This window comes from Quercus lobata, chromosome 5, assembly GCF_001633185.2.
Source record: "Quercus lobata isolate SW786 chromosome 5, ValleyOak3.0 Primary Assembly, whole genome shotgun sequence".
Lineage (NCBI taxonomy): Eukaryota > Viridiplantae > Streptophyta > Magnoliopsida > Fagales > Fagaceae > Quercus > Quercus lobata.
In genome coordinates, this window is record NC_044908.1 from 64,650,426 (window position 1) to 64,670,214 (window position 19,789).

Sequence of the window (19,789 nt, forward strand, 5' to 3'; positions counted from 1 at the left end):
TGATTTGTAGAGAGTGGGCTTGAAAAGCTAGCCGCTGGTCACAGGGCGATATCCGATCCTGGCTTTAGAGGAATTCAGGTAGAAAAAAGGGATTGGGCTTGAACATTTAAGCCCTTAGACGTCGCACCCTATGGGATGGGACTCCTCGGAGTAGATCCGAGAACCATTGAGGCCTTACCCCGGTTATCCAACGACGGACTTTCTTCTGTGAAGTCCGGTGTTGTTGAGATGTTCTCCCCCCACGTGATATTTCTTTTTTTTGGAGGTGGAATGGGCCTCCCCTTCGATTTACTTACTTTCTTCTTTTATACTCGTCTGCATTCGTTATCCTTCGTCCACGTGTAGGGTCAGTCTTTACAAACACTGACATTTGTCCCATCAGTCCAATCCCGGAATTGTTGGGGATGGTTTGATAAAGCTGCAGAGTGCGGCTCTGTCAGGCGCTGGGTCTTATCTGGAGGGGTAGTAAGGATAACCTCCCCAAGGTATCATGGATCTCCTTACGAATTCGTCCCTATACCAGTTTCACCCCTTTGTTCTGGTGGGACTATGGATCTGCCGAGGACTACACTGTCCTCGGCTGCCTCCCAAAATTCTTTTGTGCTCTGCGTTGTAGAGCTTGGGCCACAGCTCTCCTCGGATTGGGCCTTCGGACTCTCTAAGGGCAAATGGGCCTAGTCCACGAATTGTTGGGCCCCACATATATATATATATATATATATCTCAAACTCGTAATATCTAAAATCTTAAGCGTTTATTAATACGCTTTTGTTGAGCTACATTAATGTAGCATTTCAGCCCATTTCAATACAGCTAAATTTAAGTGAAAGTCTTTCTAAATATAAAGGCTGTGAATATACAAATGTAATCTTTAGAGAATCTATTCATTTTTTTTTTAACATCATTAATTTTATATGAATTGTATGAGGTTAACTCTACATTTAAGCAAAATAAATAAATATATACATATATGTATGTTTGTATGATTTTATTTAAATAAAATATTCAAATTATTCATTTTCTTAAAAGAGATTTTCATGATAATCAAAACTCATATCAAACTTATACTAAATATGTATAATTTATTATCTAAATTTTATTGGAGAGATAGAGAGAGTACTTGTGATGAGGAACTAAAAAAATACAACACCAAAACGTATGAACCCAAAATAGAGTTTTAAAAATCAAAATGAATCATCAAAAGAAAGTAGAGTTGCAAGAAAGAATAAAAAATCAAGAGAAAAAGAATAACCACTTTTCAAGAGAGAATGTGAGAGAGAATAATAAGAAATTTATAGAAAATAATATGAGAAAAAAAAGTATAGTAATAAATACCAAATTATCCAAGTCATGTTATGTAATGCAATATGATAACATCTATGAAATCAAATAAACTAAAAAAGATAACAACTTGAAAAGACAAAACTTAATAATCACATCAACCCAAAGTAGAGTTCCAAATAATACAAAAATTTATCAACTTAAAGTAGAGATGCAAGAAAAATATTATATATAAAAAATTACAGAGAGAAGGAGAAATAAATAACCTTTTGTGTGTGGAATAATGAGATAGAGAGAGAGAGAGAAATAACGTTTTGTGTGTAAAAAAAATTATGAATAGAATGGAAAAAAAAAATTGTAAATTTATGGTAAGAGGAGGGAAATAAGAAAAGCAAAAAATAAATGAAGATAAAGGGATAGAAGAAAAGTGATATTAAGGTAGACAGTGGTGAGGAGATGAAAATGATAAAGAGAGAAGAAAAATTGGGAATTTAATAAGAAAAAAAAAAAGAATTAAAAATAAGAGAGAGGATGTTGAAAATGGGTGGATTATGTGGCCGTTGATGTAACTCAACATGATCATAGTAATAATAAATATTACGCTTTAACTTTTCGATAGATATAAATTTGTAAAGTCAAGAAATGCTATCCTTCATGCTAAGAGACTATATTATGAAGATCAACTCATTAAAATCATAAAAAAGCATGTTAGAGGAAGAGTTGAATGCAATCAAATGTACAAGAATCCAGTTATAAGTTTTGTAGGGCGCTCATCATCAAACAAATGCACATTTTAAAAGACCTAAAAGATCCCCCATGGGGCATGTTAAACTAGACCAAATTGGTTTAGTAATGAATTGCGATGAGCCTGGAGAAGACAGAAGGTGAAGGTGCTCCCTAGGCTTGGCTTGAGGACCCTTTGTTTTTGCTAGAGACAGAGCCTCTTGTAATAAAAGCGTTGGCTCTTTTTGTTTGGGGGGGGTGGTGGGGGGGTGGGGGGTTGGGTGTGGTGGTTGGTGTTACCACCCATTTGTGCCTATTTATCAATTTGCCTCATTCTCATTTTTGTAAAAGAAAGCCCAATGGTGTGGGTGGTGCTTAAACAGATAGAAGGAACCCAGCGAAGGTTAAGTGTTACAAACTGACTGCTATTCAGACAGCAAGCAGTACAGTGAAGATTGAAGCTGCATGACTTGAGGATATAAGAATTGCTCTGTTATTTCAATTGTTTAGGAGTAAGTTATCTACTATCTGTTAGTATTTGCTTTTATCAATAATTTTGTTTTGATTATTATCCAATATACAATACTAGTTTATTCTTGAGCTTATCAGTTATTTCCTTTGTCATTTAGGAGTTGTTGCATTTATGTTCAGTTGTAAGCCTTTATAAATAAATAAATATAAATATATATATTTATGAGAAAAATCAAGCCTTTGCTTATTAGGAGGTCCTAGTTATCCCTTGAAGCATAGCCACAAAATTTCTTTGACATTAACTTGCTTTTCATATTTCTCTCTTTTGTCACCATAGCCTCACATGGGAGAAGAGGTGCAGCTTGCGACTGCGGGGTCATATCAGCAAGCTGGTACTCAAACTTATCAACTTATGAAGCATCTACCTTGTTTTAATGTAAGAGTTCTAGAGCTTGTCTGCTTAGAGAGTCCGTAAACTGGCTGATTGGTGTCTTTATGGTAGTGTTTGATGGCCTCAGCTGAATTCCATATAGGCTGGGATTGGGTTGTCTCTGCTTATAAATTGTAATCTTTGATTCCTTGCTATTTTGGGGTTTTGTGTGTGTGTTCAGTTGTGCTGTAGCTGCTGTAATGCATATAGTGGCTGCAGTTGTCTTGGAGCTTCTACATAGTCATTGCAATTGATTAACTGTTGCTTGTTGAATTGGTGTTTGTTAATGAAATTAATTGATTCTTTAAATAAGAAAAAGAAAAAAAAAAAATCTAATATGTCCGAATAAACTTTCAAAGTTTTGGTGACAAGCATTCTGTTGGGGCTCGATATAAAACATACTAAGCTTAGCAAGCACAACAGTACACTTACTTTGAATTTGAACTAAATCGTCGGATATAGTGTTATTCAATTCGAAATCCATTGACTTTTCAGGTACAGATACTTGTCCAACAATTGCCTGCTTGACCTAATATGGTCTACTCCTATAATGTGGGCCGTGAATCCACAATCATTGCCTTTATACTTCAGAAATTATACAATCACAAAAGCATGAAATATTACATCTTTGTCTATCTATAGCATTACAAATATTGAATTGGGATTTGTGAGCACGACACTTATGTTCATAGAATTTGATCACTGTTACCATTAACACAGATCAGTCGGAATAGCACTTGACAGCAAAAAAATGAATTTCAAGAATAGTTTCTTCACACTTGCAAGCAGTTTAACAAAGTATAAACCAAAAGAATCATGCACTAATTCAATCTTGTAAAAGTTGCAATTAGCAAAAAATTTGAACTACGCAAGGGAAAGTTTGAATCATTCAAGCTTCAAGTTGCTAGTGATATTCTCAGAGATTGAGTTAATGAATATATGCCGTTAGAATCAACATAAAGCTGAGCTGTGAAGGAGGATTACCAAGTAGTAGCTGGGAAATTGGATCTTGCATACGAGTTCACAAAAGCAGAGGTACTACCTTTTGAAGAATCCTAAGTACTTTCTTCAGTGGCTTCTCATACGTTTCTTCCAAATTAGATGGAAAATTGGAGAATGTTAACTCCTGAAATTTATTTTTTACAAACACCAACCCCAACACCCCCCCCCCCCCCCCCCCCCACCCCAAAAAAAAAAAAAAAAGAAAGAAAGAAATTTCTCTCTTCCTTCCCCTCAATTCTACCTGCTGGCAATTTTTTGGCAATTCTCCCTTCTAGCATAGAGATGTCAATATAGGAGGTGCAGGTATTCCCAGCCAAAATCTGATTGAACACTCAATAATGATACCATTTTTATCAAAACTAGAGGTTATGTTGAACACCTTCACTATGCATCAACACAGATCCATATTTCTTTTCATCTATTCCAGTACATTATCTTGCAATAGATTAATACATTATACATATTCACACACATATTGTGTGTGTGAGAGAGAGAGAGAGAGATGGTGTCACCTGCTGAAACCCATACCATCAGGCCTTGTCTAAGATTCTGCCTTTGTCCATTCTAATGTCCAGAATTCATTTATATTTCTGGCAGCAAAAGGTTGTGTGCTTGATATAAAATGTTGGCACGAACCTGAGGGATCTTCTTGCGTTGATTTTCATTTTTCAAAGGCCATTACCAAGTCTTGGTCTTGGCATCAGAGTGGAGATATGAATATGGTCCAGACCATAAGCTTTTCTCGCACATAGTGGCTGCTCTCTGCCTTTTGAATTGTCTGTAGCGGTAGCAGTGAAGAAAATCATGACCTGCAGCTGCAAGTCATAGAACTCCAAGTGTTAGTGAAATAACTCAAAGACAGGAAATAAAATAAATCTTATGACAAAAAAGAATCACAAATCAATTTTTTGGTGATTGAATCTCCTCCTTACGATCCTTCAAGCCTGGGGGAATATCTGTTGTCTTCTTTCAGTGTTTATTATCTTATTTTATCTTTTTGTTCTTTTACCAGGAAAAACTTTTATTTTCAAAGTCTGAGGAGGAAGAATGCTTTGAGTTCCTGAATTCCTTACTCAAGCACTAATGAAGCTTCAACTTCATAGTTCCATTGTGAGAACCAATCATCTGTCAACATAAAAATGTTAAAAAAAATCCTCATCAGCTATGCTTGCTACCTTAATTACAGTCTTCACTTTAAATGCTGATGAATCCTTCTTGACAAACACTAGGCCCACTGTAGGAACTTTGACTTTGTACTATCCATTATAGCAAAAACTTCCATCACTTACTGCTTGAGCTTTGACATTAACCATTCTAAGATCCTTGTCCACCTTATAGGTTTGCATCTCATTCCTATAATCAATCCAACTATAACCTGGTTCCTTAATAACTTGTTTCTCACTCATCAGCTCTCTAACAGCCTTCACATCATCCCATCTTCCCAAAGAAGAATAGATATTGGCCAAAAGCACATAAGGGGCAGAATTCTGTGGGTCCAGGTGGAAAAGTTCATCTGCTGCTCTTTTTGCTAAGTTCACATTAGCATGAACACGACAAGAACTAAGCAATACCTCCCATATAACTGGGTCATCTTTATATGGCATCTTATCTATAAGCATTTCTGCTTCATGGAATCGACCAGCTCGGCCCAGAGAATCAATAATGCAAGTGTAATGGTCCAGGAAAGGCTCAACTCCATGTTCTTGATGCATTGAATCGAATATTTCTATGCCTACATCCACCAATCCAGAATGGCTACAAGCAGTTAAGACGGCAACAAATGTTATACCATCAGGTTTCTCACCTGAACTGATCATGTCATTGTAGAGACAAACAGCCTCATATCCATGTCCATTCTGTGCATACCCATGTATCATTTCATTCCAAGTGACAGTGTTTTTGCCAGGCATCATATCAAAGAAACATCGGGCCCCATCTACATCACCACATTTTGAATACATATCAATAAGAGCACTCCCCACAAAGATATCATTCATATATCCATCTTTTGCTATTTGAGCGTGAACCTGCCTCCCTTGAAATGAAGAAGATACTTTAGCACAGCAACTCAGAACAGTAGCATAAGAAAATTGGGTGGGACACATTCCATTTTGTCTCATCTGCTTGAAGAGCGTGAAAGCTTCCATGTCCAGAGAATTGAACGAAAAACCAGCTATCATTGAATTCCAACAAACAATATCTAATTCAGACATGTTAGAAAATATACGAGTTGCCATCTCTGTCTTCCCACACTTAGCATACATGCCAACTAGTCCGCTGGCAACATATATGTCAGTATGAAAAAACGCCTTTTGTGAGGCAGCATGGACCTGCTTTCCAGACTCCAGAAGCCCTGTTGCTGCACATGAGCTGAGGATAATGGCCAATGTAGTCCGATCAGAATGCACACTTTGAAACTGCATTTCCCTGAACAGTTTTATTGCCTCTTTGTGATTCCCACTCTGGGCATAGCCAGAGAGCATGGCATTCCATGAACTCACACTTGGGCATGGCATGCTATCAAACATTCGACGCCCGGTTTCAATGTCCCCAGACTTGATGCATGCTGCAAGCAAATTAATATAGGTGACTTCATCCGGATCAAAACCGCTACACTGCATTCTTTGCAGGTACTCCACAGCTTTCTCACTTTGGTACTTCTGGCCATACCCAGCTATCATAACATTCCAAGAAACAACACTGACTTCCGACAAATTAGCAAAAACCTTCTCGGCACTATCCATGTCCCCATTCTTAGCGTACATATCAAGCAATGAATTATTTAAATGAAGATCTCGCTCGAATCCAAGTTTAATCGTGAGGCCATGAACTTGTTGTCCATGTACATTATACGAAAGCACGGCATTGAGATCATCCTGACCAAAGTCTCCACATACCCCTCTAGCACAAACACCTAAAATGCTCGACAATGAGACAGAATCGATACCAATTCCTTTTCTACACATCAGTCTAAACATTTCCAAAGCTTCCACAACTCGATCCGTCTGCACTAACCCACCCATCATCGCAGTAAATGTGACCTCATTATGCTCAGGCATGTCCTCAAAAACTCGAATTGCATCCCTAAGCAGCCCACACTTTGCATACATGCACAACAAAGCATTAGCCACGTACATATTCACGTCAAGGCCAATCTTAATAACAAGACCATGACATCTCCTACCACTCTTAGAATCCTCCAATGCACCACATGCACTAAATACACTCGCCAACGTGAAACGGGTCGGCAAAAATGCTTCTGAAATCATTGAATCATACGCATCCAATGCCTTTTTTTCAAACCCGCTTCGAGCGAATGCACTAATCAAAGTGTTCCAAGACACGGTGTTTCTTTCAGGCATTTTAACAAACAAGGTATAGGCATCATGTAAATTTCCTGCTTTGCAATGAGCTCCTAGGATGGCATTCCAAGAATACACGCCTTTGTGAGGAATTTGGTCGAATACTTGGTGGGCAGAATGGATTTTCCCGCATTTGGAGTAGAGCTCAATGAGGCGGTTGGAGAGGAAGGAGTCGGAAGCAAGGCCGATACGAAGGATAAATGCGTGGATGAGTTTTCCGGCAAGGTGGGATTTCTTGTCAATGCAAGACTGCAAGAGGTTTGCTAAGTGGGTGGTCGTTTTGCTTTCCATGCTTACTGTTACATTAATATTATGCTTAGCCTAGCGCAGGTAGTAGAGTTTTCAAAAAAGAAAGATATCCCCTGCAATGTGTTAACCTACAATAACTACGAGGGGTAAGAGTTTGGCACAATCAAAAATTGTCATGTCAATAAAAAAAATAAAAAATCCGAGGAATGTATAATACCTTTTATGTTTGTAAAATTTTAAGAACATCAATGTTTATATTATTTATTAAATATTTAAATTTAAAATTTTTATGGTCTAAAATTATGCATAAAAAAATAAGTTTATTGATTAAATAATAAATGACTTTTGAATTGAACAAAATTTGGCATACATATTAAAAACATAAATGAAATGCAATCTAACAATTATATTTCCAAATTCACACCTATTAAAAAAAATTATAGGAGAAAATATATCATACCCAAGTTTGGTCACTATTTTTTATTTATTTTAAAAAAAGTAATTTATCTCACTTACACACTTAGTTTTTACAATATTTACAAATATGTCAATGTATTTATATTCAAAGAAAACAAAAATAATTAGATACTAGGGGCCGTTTGGTATGTGATTTTGAACAACAATTTTCAGTTTTTAAATAACATTACAAATATTTTTACACACTTTTTCAATCACACGTATTTCTAAAAAATACAAACAACATTACCAAAGGGCCCTAAGAGTTTATTTGGGAATAGTTTATTAAGCTGAAATTGAAATTTTTTTGCAAAAAGTATAATAGATAAAGCTAAAATGAATTTAAAATAATATAATGAAACCCATGAATAATACTAAAAAGTATAATGTGACTTATAAATAGTAATAAAAATAAGCTAAATAATAATAAAAATAAAAACTAAATTTTTAAGTGAATGCCAAACACACCGTAGAACTAAATCAGGATGGGTTACACGAATCTTAAATAATAATGTCTAAACTCCGATTTTCAATAATGTCTAAACGCTTTACACGAATCTCATCACCCAACTTCATGCACACCATTACCAACTGTAACCACATTGAACATTTACGTGTGCTTTACTCGAATGCTGAACAACAGGCTTCGCCAACCCAGTTACAATCAATCTTACAAGCTTGTTCTGGCCCTTCTGTTCTTCAACAAGGCAGACAGGTTCATGCCCAGGTCATTGTCAGTGGATATACTTATAGCAACAACAATGGTCTTCTGGGTGCAAAGCTTTTGGGCATGTATGTTCTTTGTGGCAGTTTTGTGGATGCTAAGACCCTGTTCTATAAGCTTGAACTCAGGTCTTCTGCTTGGCCTTGGAATTGGATGATTAGAGCGTTTACAATGATGGGTTGGTTTGATTTTGCCTTGTTGTTTTACTTTAAGATGTTGGGTTGTGGTATTTCTCCTGATAAGTATACTTTTCCTTGTGTGATAAAGGCTTGTAGTGGTTTGAATAATGTAAGGTTGGGTAAGTTAGTTCACCAAACAATTCGGTTGACGGGTTTTGAGTTTGATGTGTTTGTGGGTAGTTCTTTGATCAAATTATATGCAGAGAATGGTTGTATCGGTGATGCGCGGTATTTGTTCGATAAAATGCCTCATAAAGATTGTGTAATGTGGACTTCTATGCTTAATGGTTATGTAAAAAATGCAGATAGTAGTAGTGCTCTGCAAATGTTTTTGGGAATGAGATATAGTGATATTAGGCCCAATTCAGTGACATTGGCTTGTATATTGTCTGTTTGTGCCTCAGAAGCAATGGTTGTTTTGGGGACCCAGCTTCATGGACTTGTCATTAGGTGTGGGTTGGAGTTGGATCCTCCTGTGGCTAACACATTGTTAGCTATGTATTCAAAATGCCAGAAACTGTTTGATGCATGTGAGCTATTTGATAGGATGCCAAAAACTGATTTGGTAACTTGGAATGGAATGATTTCTGGATTTGTACAAAATGGGCGTATGGGCGAGGCCTCACATTTGTTTCAGGAGATGATATCTGTTGGTGTCAAACCAGACTCGATCACCTTTGCAAGTTTCCTTCCATCAGTTACTGAATCCGCATGTCTCAAACAAGGTAAGGAAATTCATGGTTACCTAGTGAGACATGGTGTGCCTTTGGATGTATTCTTGAAGAGTGCACTTCTTGATATATATTTAAAGTGCAGTAAAGTGGAGATGGCATGCAAAATTTTTAGCCAAAGCAGCACAACTGATGTCGTAGTGTGCACAACTATGATTTCAGGGCTTGCACTTAACGCGATGAATAGTGATGCTTTAGACATTTTCAGGTGTTTACTGAAGGAGAAGATGAGACCGAATTCTGTAACACTGGCAAGTGTTCTGCAGGCTTGTGCTGGTTTGGCTGCCCTGAACTTGGGGAAGGAATTGCATTGTAACATACTCAAGAATGGGCTTGATGGGAGGTGTCGTGTTGGAAGTGCAATTGCAGACATGTATGCTAAATGTGGAAGGTTGGATCTTGCTCATCACACTTTTGAAAGGATGTCAGAAAGGGATAGTGTGTGTTGGAACTCAATGATCACAAGCTGTTCCCAGAATGGTAAATCAGAAGAGGCCATTGATCTTTTTCGTCAAATGGGGAAGGGAGGAACCAAGTATGATTGTGTGAGCATTTCAGTTGCACTATCTGCTTGTGCAGCCTTATCATCACTCCATTATGGGAAAGAGATCCATGGTTTCATGATTAAAGGTGCATTCAGCTCTGATAGTTTTGCTGGGAGTGCACTGATAGAAATGTACGCTAAATGTGGAAACTTGGATTCTGCTCGCTCTGTGTTTGACATGATGCAAGGGAAGAATGAAGTTTCTTGGACTAACATAATTTCTGCTTATGGGAACCACGGTCACCTCAAGGACTCTCTCACTCTATTCCATGAAATGTTGGAAAACGGAATTCAGCCTGATCATGTCACCTTTCTTGCAATAATTTCTGCTTGTGCTCATACAGGGCAAGTTGACAACGGAGCTCATTACTTCCGTTGCATGACTGAGGAATATGGAATTCCGGCACAGATGGAGCATTATGCATGCATGGTAGATTTGTTTGGACGTGCCGGTCAGTTGAATAAAGCATTTGAAACTATAAAGAGTATGCCATTTGCTCCAGATGCTGGTGTTTGGGGGACATTGCTTGGTGCCTGTCGAGTCCACGGCAATGTTGAACTTGCTGAAGTTGCTTCTAGACATCTTTTTGATTTGGACCCACAAAATTCTGGCTACTATGTGTTGCTTTCAAACATACATGCTGATGCTGGACAGTGGGGGAGTGTGCTTAAGATACGGAGTTTGATGAAAGAAAGGCATGTTCAGAAGGTACCTGGGTACAGCTGGATTGACATCAATAACATCACCCATATTTTTTCTGCTGCAGATGGAAGTCATCCACAATCTTCTGAGATCTATTCACTACTGAATAATCTTCTTCTAGAGCTAAGAAAAGAGGGCTATGTTCCTCAGCTTTACCTTCCAATGCACCCACAAACCATGGGATTGTGATTACCAGAAAAAAATATCAATTTTTTATTATCTGAGTGTCAACTGTAACTAATATCTAACGTCGGTTTGATGTCTTGCCAAGGTAAGTGAGGGCATTGCTGTTTTTTGTATTATGCTCTTCTACCTTGTTATCTTATTAACAGAGATATATTTGAGCTTCTATGATTAAAAGAAGCCTGTAATTATGATACAAGAAATTCAAATTTTGTTATCTACACTGTATTTGTCAATGCAGAATATAATTATTTCAGAAACAAAAAACAAAAAAATGATCTTAATTAAATGATATTGTTTTCTCAATTTAATGGAAAACAAATAAGATGTTACTTTTAATATATCCAATAAGAATTTTATGCTTCTCTGAACACACAATACAATTTATCTTGATCCATTGAATTAGTCTGCCGTTTCTATGCATTTTGTGAATTTTCTGTTTTTTTCTATTGATGGTGAGTTATTATGATGGCTTATATTCATATTCTCTTAATAAAGTGTTCCAAGGCGAGAATTTGGTCACCTAAGAAGGTGGAAACATCACATAGAAATTCATGAAAGACACCTTACTTTTGAATAATATGGAAAATGAAATTCATTATGAACTTTGTGACCTAAATAATTTTTACAGCATAGTCATTTGTTATTTTAAGACCTGAGATTATCCCCTAAAGATGGTGAGATGGTTCTTTTTCGTTTCATTTGTTTCCTTTTCTCATTTATGAATATTAGATTCAACTTGGCATGGTGATTGTTAGTGGTTCAAACCATGAGATAATGACTAAACAAAAAAGAATGTTTGCAAAACTTAAAGAGTATACCAATTTATGATGTGGCTCCTTAGTGAACATTTTGGGTACTCTTGAGGTCAAGGGTGCTGTGTTTAGTCACTACTTAAGTTCAGTTACATAGATGATGACATATGTAGAAGAAATGGTAGGGCCATAATTCATTCCAAAATTTTCATCAAATTAACAGGGTTGGCCATGGGCTTAATGAGCTTTGGCTTTACTCTTATGGAGCTTGCTTCAAAGTTTCAATTGGAAAGCCAAATTACAGTGAGCTACTTTGCAATTTGTTGGGAATATCAATTTTACTATCTCTTGGCTTGTGATTGCTTTTGTTCTCCACATTTCTTATCTCAAGGTACACCCACTTGTGTTGCTTTATGACGCAACATGGGCCAAAGATACTGACACTCTACTTTCGACTCCTGCTATTGTTGGAGAGACTCAAATTTTATAGAGAGCAAATTTAACTTCTACTCAAGATCTCAAGCAAGGTCCTACTGTGAAGTTGGGACAAATGCCCTTGATTCCCTTCAACATCATCTGCTTCTAGAGGTTTGATTTAACATTCATTCATGGCTCTTTGATGCTCTCTGAGTTTTCACTTTCAGCAGTAATATATTGTCCTTATAATCTTGTACAACCTTATTTGATGCTTTGCCTAGAAGCTTGGAGTCAAATGTTACTTTCTCAAAAACCACCCAATTTTTCATTCAATGGGCGGATGTCTTGAAAAGCATCCATTATCTTTCTGGTTACTATAGTGCTATGCAGTAGTTAATTAGGCTGGTGATATTACCGGGGGGCATTTTCACCACTGATATTAGCTTTGTCCATGCTGGGGCTTTGGTTCTATTTGTTTTGCATCTCATTCGCACATGAGCCACCATTGGCTTCTCAAATTAGGCAAACTTTCTACGTACAAAATTTGGAAATTTGTTGAAAGTATTAGTGTTCTAATTAGTTTTAGGGTCTGTTGAGGTGTTGAATTTATATTGAGTTTCAGTTAGAACTTGGAAACTTTTGATCCTTTTCTTCTACAGTTTTGAAGTTCACTAAAATTTTGTTGAATATTGGTTATACAATTCCTAGGAGTCGATTTTAAGGAAATGTAGAAAATAAAATTTCTATTCAACTTTATGTAATTCGTTTACAATTTGGTCTTTACTGTGGAATTCATTGTGAGTTTAGGAATGGATTTTTAAAGAAATGTTAAGGTAACAAGTAGACCTCTGACAGGTCCAAAACTGATTTTAGGTTTGTGGAAAACATACCTTCTTCTATCCCTGACACTTCCAAACCCTTATTTAGTTATTATTTACTGATTGAAAACCTGAGCCATGGATAAAAGTCATAAAGCCAGCATAGACAAAGTTATGAAGTGTTAACAAAATTTGTCGATGTTACTGTGTTAACTTTTCAGGGAGGACAAATGGCTTTCAAAAACTGTGAATCAAATCATTAATAATGTCTAATGTAATTCATGAAAATTGTATTGGCTCATGCAATCAATCCACTGTGTTTTTGGTTTCATTTAAACATTTGCAGAAATTAATCAACACAAGGACTTCTTTTTTTTTTGCTCAAAATTAATATGAAGGCATTGTAAAACTTCAATTCTACACTTGTAGTTAGGGTTCCTACTTTTTGTGAAAAGCTTCACTCTGGCACAAAGCATTTCAGTGTGAAAAAAAAATGTTATAAAAAAAAAAGCTAATGAATTGATTACACTTAAAAGGATACCCACATATGCCTTGCGCACCCCCTATTTTTTGGGCATGTGTTATAGAATGATATGGTTATCAAATAAACAAACACTACTAGTTATTTCTTTAATATGTATTCTTGAATTATATAAAATAAGAGAAATTATCATCTTTAGAAATTACTCAACATCAGTGGTAGAGTGGATGATGCTTGATTGTTGATGTGATGTTAGAAGCTCATTTGAAAAATCTTTCGAGCATGCTAAGGTTAAGGACACTGTTAGGGTCTATTTGGATACCGCTTATTTTGCTAAAAACTGAAAATTGAAAATTAAAAACACTATAGCAAAATAATTTTTAAATGTGTGAATAGTGTTGTAAGACTTATTTTTAATGAAAGTTTTGTTAAAAAAAGAGGTTTGTGGGTCCAGTAAACAGTGCATGAGACTCACTAGAACTCAGTTAATGCGCTACTCAAAAAAAGAAAAAGAAGAAGAAGAAGAAAACGCAGACGCACGTAGTAAATGCAGTATCCAAACGGATACTTAGTGTGTGGTTGTGATAGTGGGCACCATAATATGGAGAAATCTCACATATGCAATAATCCCACTTGGTGGATGTGTTTCTTCACAAAAAATATTAGTATGATTTATTAAACTGATGTTTTATTGAACAATTATATCTTTTGGATAAAATATTTCTTCATGAAAAGACATGTTTATCACCAAGAACCATGAAAGAGTCTATAAATAGATGGACCCTCATTTGTTACAAGATCAGTGGTGTGGGGATCTACCTCTCCACCTAACCTTCCCGGTTTTGTACGAGTTTGCTACTAATAGAGATGCCTTTGTAGACTCTTCTTTGGAATAGCTTAGGGTAGGAGATCAGAGAAGCTGGAATGTTCATTTCATTCGAGAACCAAATGATTAGGAGGCGGGTGTAGTGTAGGTCTTTCTTCGTACCTTGGGATCCAATATACCTCAAACTGAGAATGGAGACCGTATAAGATGGAAGTTGATGAAGAATGGGGATTTTGACATCCGTTCGTTTTACAATGAGTTACGAGGTTCCTCGTCCACTGTGTTTCCTTGGAAAGGCATTTGGAAGGTTAAGGCTCCTTGGCGTGTTTCTTTCTTTATTTGGACCGTAATTTGGGATAAGATTCTTACAGGCAACAATTTGCGGGGTAGAGGTTTTGATTTTGTTGACTAATGCATTATGTGTTATTGTAGTAGGGAGACAATGGATCATGTTGGGGATATTATACAAAGTAATAATGGAAGAACAAGATTAACACAAAAGACAAACAATTTTATACTAAAGGGTTATCACAAATTTGTCCCCAGGATACAACCAAGATGTTGGGTTTTACAAATAGCAAATCTAGAGAATGACCATAGGATTTCTTGTGTTTTTCTATAACTTACTATTTTTTAAGTGAACATAAGCCTCTATTTATACCCATAGGGTTATATTTCATCAAAAGGCACGTATGGAGAGTTAAAATGTTTCATAAAACTATTCACAAGGCTTGAAATCTCTTCAAACTCTATGAAAAGTCTCTAGAAAATTCTATAGAAAAATCTTATTTCACAATTTTCGATCGGTCGAAAGTTACTTTCAATCGATCAAGTGCTCTTTTTGATCTGTCGTACAGGAATCGAGCAACAAACGAGACATCCAAAGACTCCAGGATTTTTTTCTTTATCATTTCGATTGATCGAGCCAAAGTTTTGACCAATCGAAAATGCTGTATTTTGAATTTTCACTTAGAAAATTCCAAAACTTGAATTTTCACTTTATGAAACAATATTCTCCAAACTCAAACTTCATTATTACAACCTATCTATGTATATACCTATATATACAACAGATCATTTGTTACTTCATTGTGAAAAGGTTCATCGGTTGTGGAGTTTGATGTTTAGATCTTTTGGGATTTCATGGGTCTTACCAAGATCAATTGTAGACACTCTTTTCGATTGGTGGAATTGGTTGGGAAAGCACTCATCTAGCATTTTGGAATGTCGTTCCATTGTGTTTAATGTGGTGTATTTGGAATGAGCGTAATTTGCAGACTTTTGAAGATATGGAAAGTTTTAAGGATCAGTTGCTTGCTTCTTTTTGTAGTTCTCTTTTTGATTGTTTTAGGGCTTGAGGACTCACATTTAGTAATTCTCTCCCTTTGTTCCTTTGCTCTCTCCTTTGTAATTAATTTCGTCTTTGTTATTTTGTTTCCTCCTTTTTGTAATCTCTGGTCTACCTAATGCCCTTTTTGCATAAAATAGCTTTTTTAATATAATTTTTTTCTTACTTATCAATATATATATATATATATATATATTTATTTATATTATTCTCTTTGCAGACATATTGTTCTACTTTTATGATCACCACCATAACGGGACAGCCATCCACATTAGGAACTAGCAAACACAATATTTTTCCACAACTTGTTGATGTGTCAAGTTATGAGTGGTGCAACATCACTTTCATAAGGTCTCCATTACTGATATCACTTTTATTGTACATTGAATACAAAATACTACCTTAGAAATTAAGAAAAAGATTGTGGAAATTTTTGGGTTATTAGACTTGTTGAAATCTTAAAGTGAAAGATTGTGGAAATTTTTGGGTAACTAGACTTGTTGAAATCTTAAATTGAGAAGATATTTGAACCTAGGTAGCTCAGCTAATGATTTTGTGTTTCATACGCATGTTAGCCTGGAGGGTAGACAACGTTGAACCCTAAAAGCATTCTGATAATCTCCTATTGGTAAGTTACATCACTAGGTTAGGCATCATATTGGAAACCTATAGAGGTAGGTTGTGTATTGATGTTAACTTCCTGTCCAACATGCTAAACTGTTGTAGAAGACTGGTGAGCAGTAGAAGTGTAGAAGAACATGTGCTACATAGATCCATAAACTTTCTAATTGAAAAAGGTTTAAGAGAATCTGACTGGATTGCATGTTTTTTTTTTTTCCTTTTAAAACGGTTTCAACCATGGATTGGTTTGAATTGTTGGGTTTAGGTTCCTTTAGCTGGTGGCTGTGTAATTTCTAATGCAATTGATAGGTTTTACATTTGGCCTGAGCAGTGGAGATTGATTGATCTGATTGATCTCTTGTTACTAACTTATTACTAAGACTCTAGAATGATGTTCCAAAGAGATTTCTATTTACTTTGCTAACCATCCTCTTATTACTAATATTATGTACGTAGATAATATATTCAGGTTGGCTTTGCTATTAGCTGCACAGTTATGTTAAGAATCAAAACTACATATATTTATGGAAGAGATTTTTCATTACTAGAAGAACTGTGAACTAGAATTTCCCTGTCTAATGACTTAATAATTGATAATTCACGGGTGTATTGAATTTTCAGAGTACACTGTCCTTAACAGCAAGCTGCAATGAGATTGACTATACCCTGTTTATATACTGTTTAAACATATTTTCACTGTCTAGCTCTTTTCATGTAAGTAATTTCTTTTATTGCATTTTGCTCAACAGTGAGAATTAAATCTCTGATCCTTGCATAATGTCCACTATTATGTTACAAGGCTTTTGGCATTTTACATTCATAAAAATTCAAAAACACTCAGAACGCCGATCCACTTGTTGGAAACCTCCTCTAAAATCATGGAATGAATTTAGGAATACAAAATTGGAAAAAACCACGAGCTAATTTTTCTAGAGTGTGGGACGATGTGAGGAAGAGTGCACGTAGGCATGCCCCTAGGCACCCTTGGGATGCCCACTGCCTGCCAATCCACCCGCTCGACTTCTTGTATTTAAAGTGATTCGTGGAAACGGTTTCAAAATGAATAGTTAGAAAGTTTTTTCGATCCTCCTTGGAAAAAATAACCTCATTTTTTTTCCAAAAAATCCCTCATTTTTAGGAAATCACTCCAAATATATGAGCAAGCAGCAACTAAGGCCAAGGTAGCCCCCATGGGCAGGCAGCCAAGGCCAAGGCATGCCTGCGTACATGCTACCATGGCCATGGCAGCCACCATGGGCAAGCAGTCAAGGCCAAGGTAGCCCCCATGGGCAAGCAACCAAGACCAAGGCACACAACCAAGGCCAAGGTATGCCCACATTTGCGTGCATGGATCGAACTACCTTTTTATTCATCAAGGGATAGATTTATGTGTCTATTTGGTAACAATTTATTCTTTTTAGTTGTTCAGTTTAATTTTTGATGTTAGGTTTCTTTAATTTCTTTTTAAAATATAACTATAATTTAAACGAATTTCAACAAATAAGCATATTAACAAGTTCGAGTTAAGTCTTTACTACAAGTGATTTTACTAAGCTATTTGATATAATGCATGTCTATAATGCTTTTGGTTTTCTTAATAACTTGAATGAAATTTTATTTTCTTATTAAATTTGGTTATAAAAATAATTAAAATATATTGTGAATATGAGAAATATATATATATATTATAATAATAATAATAATAATAATAATAATAATAATAATAATAATAATAATAATAATAATAATAATAACTAGCCTTTGAGCACACGCTCAGGCGCGTGCTCAAAGGCTCTTCTATTTTTTGGATAAAGATTAATAATTTACATTTATTATAATTTGAAATTTCTACTTTTTCTAATCACCAAAAAAAAAAAAAAAAAAAAAGAATACGTGAGGTGAGTTTTGTAGATTGGAGGAGTTTTAAAACTAACAAAAGAGTGATCCTATTTTGTAGAGAGTTAGAGAATATAAGTGGGAATTTAAATTAACGTATGTAGGGTGTAAATGATTTATGGGCCAAGCCGAGGAGGATTATGGCCCAAGTTCAACGAAATAGCCTTTGGGTACCGCCGAGGGTAGTTCAGTCCTCGGCAGACCCACAGTACCTCCAAAGGGAAGGGTAAAAACGGTATAGGACTGGAACATGGAAGAAAGATCTAAAATATCCAGGGAAAGCTGCTGTTATTGCCATTTAATGTTCTGAACCCGACAGAGCCGCATTCTTTGGCTTTTACAACCATCCCCGACGACTTTGGGTATGGGCTGATGGGACAAGTATCAGTCTTGGAAAAGTTGACCCTATACGTGGACGAAGGACAATGAACGCAAGGAGATATAAAAGGAAAGATAAGTAAACTAGAGAAGGGGTCGGGAAAAATGGCCAGAAACCAGAGCCTCCCAGCCCACCTCCAAAAGAAAGACTCCAGGGGTGTAGGAAAGCTTAAGTTCATACGAACACCGCGAAAAACCCACCGCCTATCGAACAAGGCCTAGCCTTTCAAACCCACGCTCTACAAATGATATTGTTAGGGGCCTTTTCACGTGCGAACCCGACACTGTTACGGTCCGTCACGAATCGCGTCCTTACAACGTAAAAGTAGGAGTTTATTAGAAGCAGGAAGGCGTTTCAACGTAGAAATAGGAATTTATTATTTTTTTCAATTTACTATTTTAACCCCATTTTGAAATTTTAGGTAGAGGTATTTTTGACAATAAAAAAAGCAATAACTAACTTTATTTTGCCAATTTACTATTTTAACCCCATTTTTTGGTAAAGATTAATAATTTACATTTATTATAATTTGAGCTTTCTACTTTTTCTAATCACCAAGAAAAAAAAAAGAATACGTGAGATGAGTTTTGTAGATTGGAGAAGTTTTAAAACTAACAAAAGAGTGATCCTATTTTGTAGAGAGTTAGAGAGTAGAAGTGAGAATTTAAATTAACGTAAAAGTAGGAGTTTATTAGAAGTAGGAAGGCATTTCAACGTAGAAGTAGGAATTTATTATTTTTGTCAATTTACTTTTTAACCCTATTTTTAAATTTTAGGTAGGGGTATTTTTGATAGTAAAAAAAGCAATAACTAACTTTATTTTGCCAATTTACTATTTTAATCTCATTTTTAAGTTGTTGGTTAATTAATTTAGGGGTATTTTTGATAGGAAAAAAAGCAATAACTAACTTTTTGAATCCTCTTAATATATACAGATAGTAAGTGAAATTGAGAAAAATTCATATTAGAATTTCAAATTAGAGTTCTAATTTTGCACCATGTGTCCTAAATTATTTATTTTTAGAGAAAATTTTATTTCTTAATTTTGGAGTTGAATGTGAGATCACATCATAAATATCCATCCAAGTGAGTTATTGCATGCATATAAAAAATAAGGGGGTGTTTGGTTTGTCAATTTACATAACTCATATCTCCGTTTCTATAACTCATAATTTAAAAATGGTGGGACCCATAGCAAAAAAAGTTGTTT

The 19,789-nt window shown here is 35.7% G+C and overlaps 2 protein-coding genes and 1 long non-coding RNA gene across 4 annotated transcripts; 2 read left to right on the forward strand and 1 right to left on the reverse strand.

The window, feature by feature from the left end:
• The first annotated feature begins 2,312 nt into the window (after positions 1–2,312).
• LOC115992932 lies at positions 2,313–3,178 on the forward strand. The gene is made up of 2 exons (XR_004092724.1): positions 2,313–2,516; positions 2,813–3,178. It is a non-coding gene; the product is annotated as an uncharacterized LOC115992932 (long non-coding RNA).
• Positions 3,179–4,585: 1,407 nt separating this feature from the next.
• Positions 4,586–7,683, reverse strand: LOC115988719 (pentatricopeptide repeat-containing protein At4g20770). Of its 2 annotated transcripts, none has more exons than XM_031112330.1 (2): positions 5,083–7,683; positions 4,586–4,722 (listed from the first exon to the last, which is right to left on the reverse strand). In XM_031112330.1, the coding sequence occupies exon 1, from the start codon at positions 7,558–7,560 to the stop codon at positions 5,164–5,166; it is 2,397 nt and encodes a 798-aa protein (XP_030968190.1). In that variant the 5' UTR covers positions 7,561–7,683; the 3' UTR covers positions 4,586–4,722; positions 5,083–5,163. The 2 variants fall into 2 exon arrangements, with proteins under 2 accessions (XP_030968190.1, XP_030968191.1); XM_031112331.1 differs by having other exon boundaries at positions 4,981–7,683.
• A 790-nt stretch (positions 7,684–8,473) lies between these two features.
• LOC115989398 (pentatricopeptide repeat-containing protein At4g21300-like) lies at positions 8,474–12,263 on the forward strand. The gene is made up of 2 exons (XM_031113071.1): positions 8,474–11,126; positions 12,185–12,263. Exon 1 carries the CDS (start codon positions 8,486–8,488, stop codon positions 11,042–11,044), a length of 2,559 nt encoding a protein of 852 aa, XP_030968931.1. The 5' UTR covers positions 8,474–8,485; the 3' UTR covers positions 11,045–11,126; positions 12,185–12,263.
• Positions 12,264–19,789: the final 7,526 nt, after the last annotated feature.

Coding starts and splice junctions, on each gene's coding strand:
- LOC115988719 (XM_031112330.1), bottom strand. CDS start 7,560: ATGGAAAGCAAAACGACCACCCACTTAGCAAACCTCTTGCAGTCTTGC.
- LOC115989398 (XM_031113071.1), top strand. CDS start 8,486: ATGTCTAAACTCCGATTTTCAATAATGTCTAAACGCTTTACACGAATC.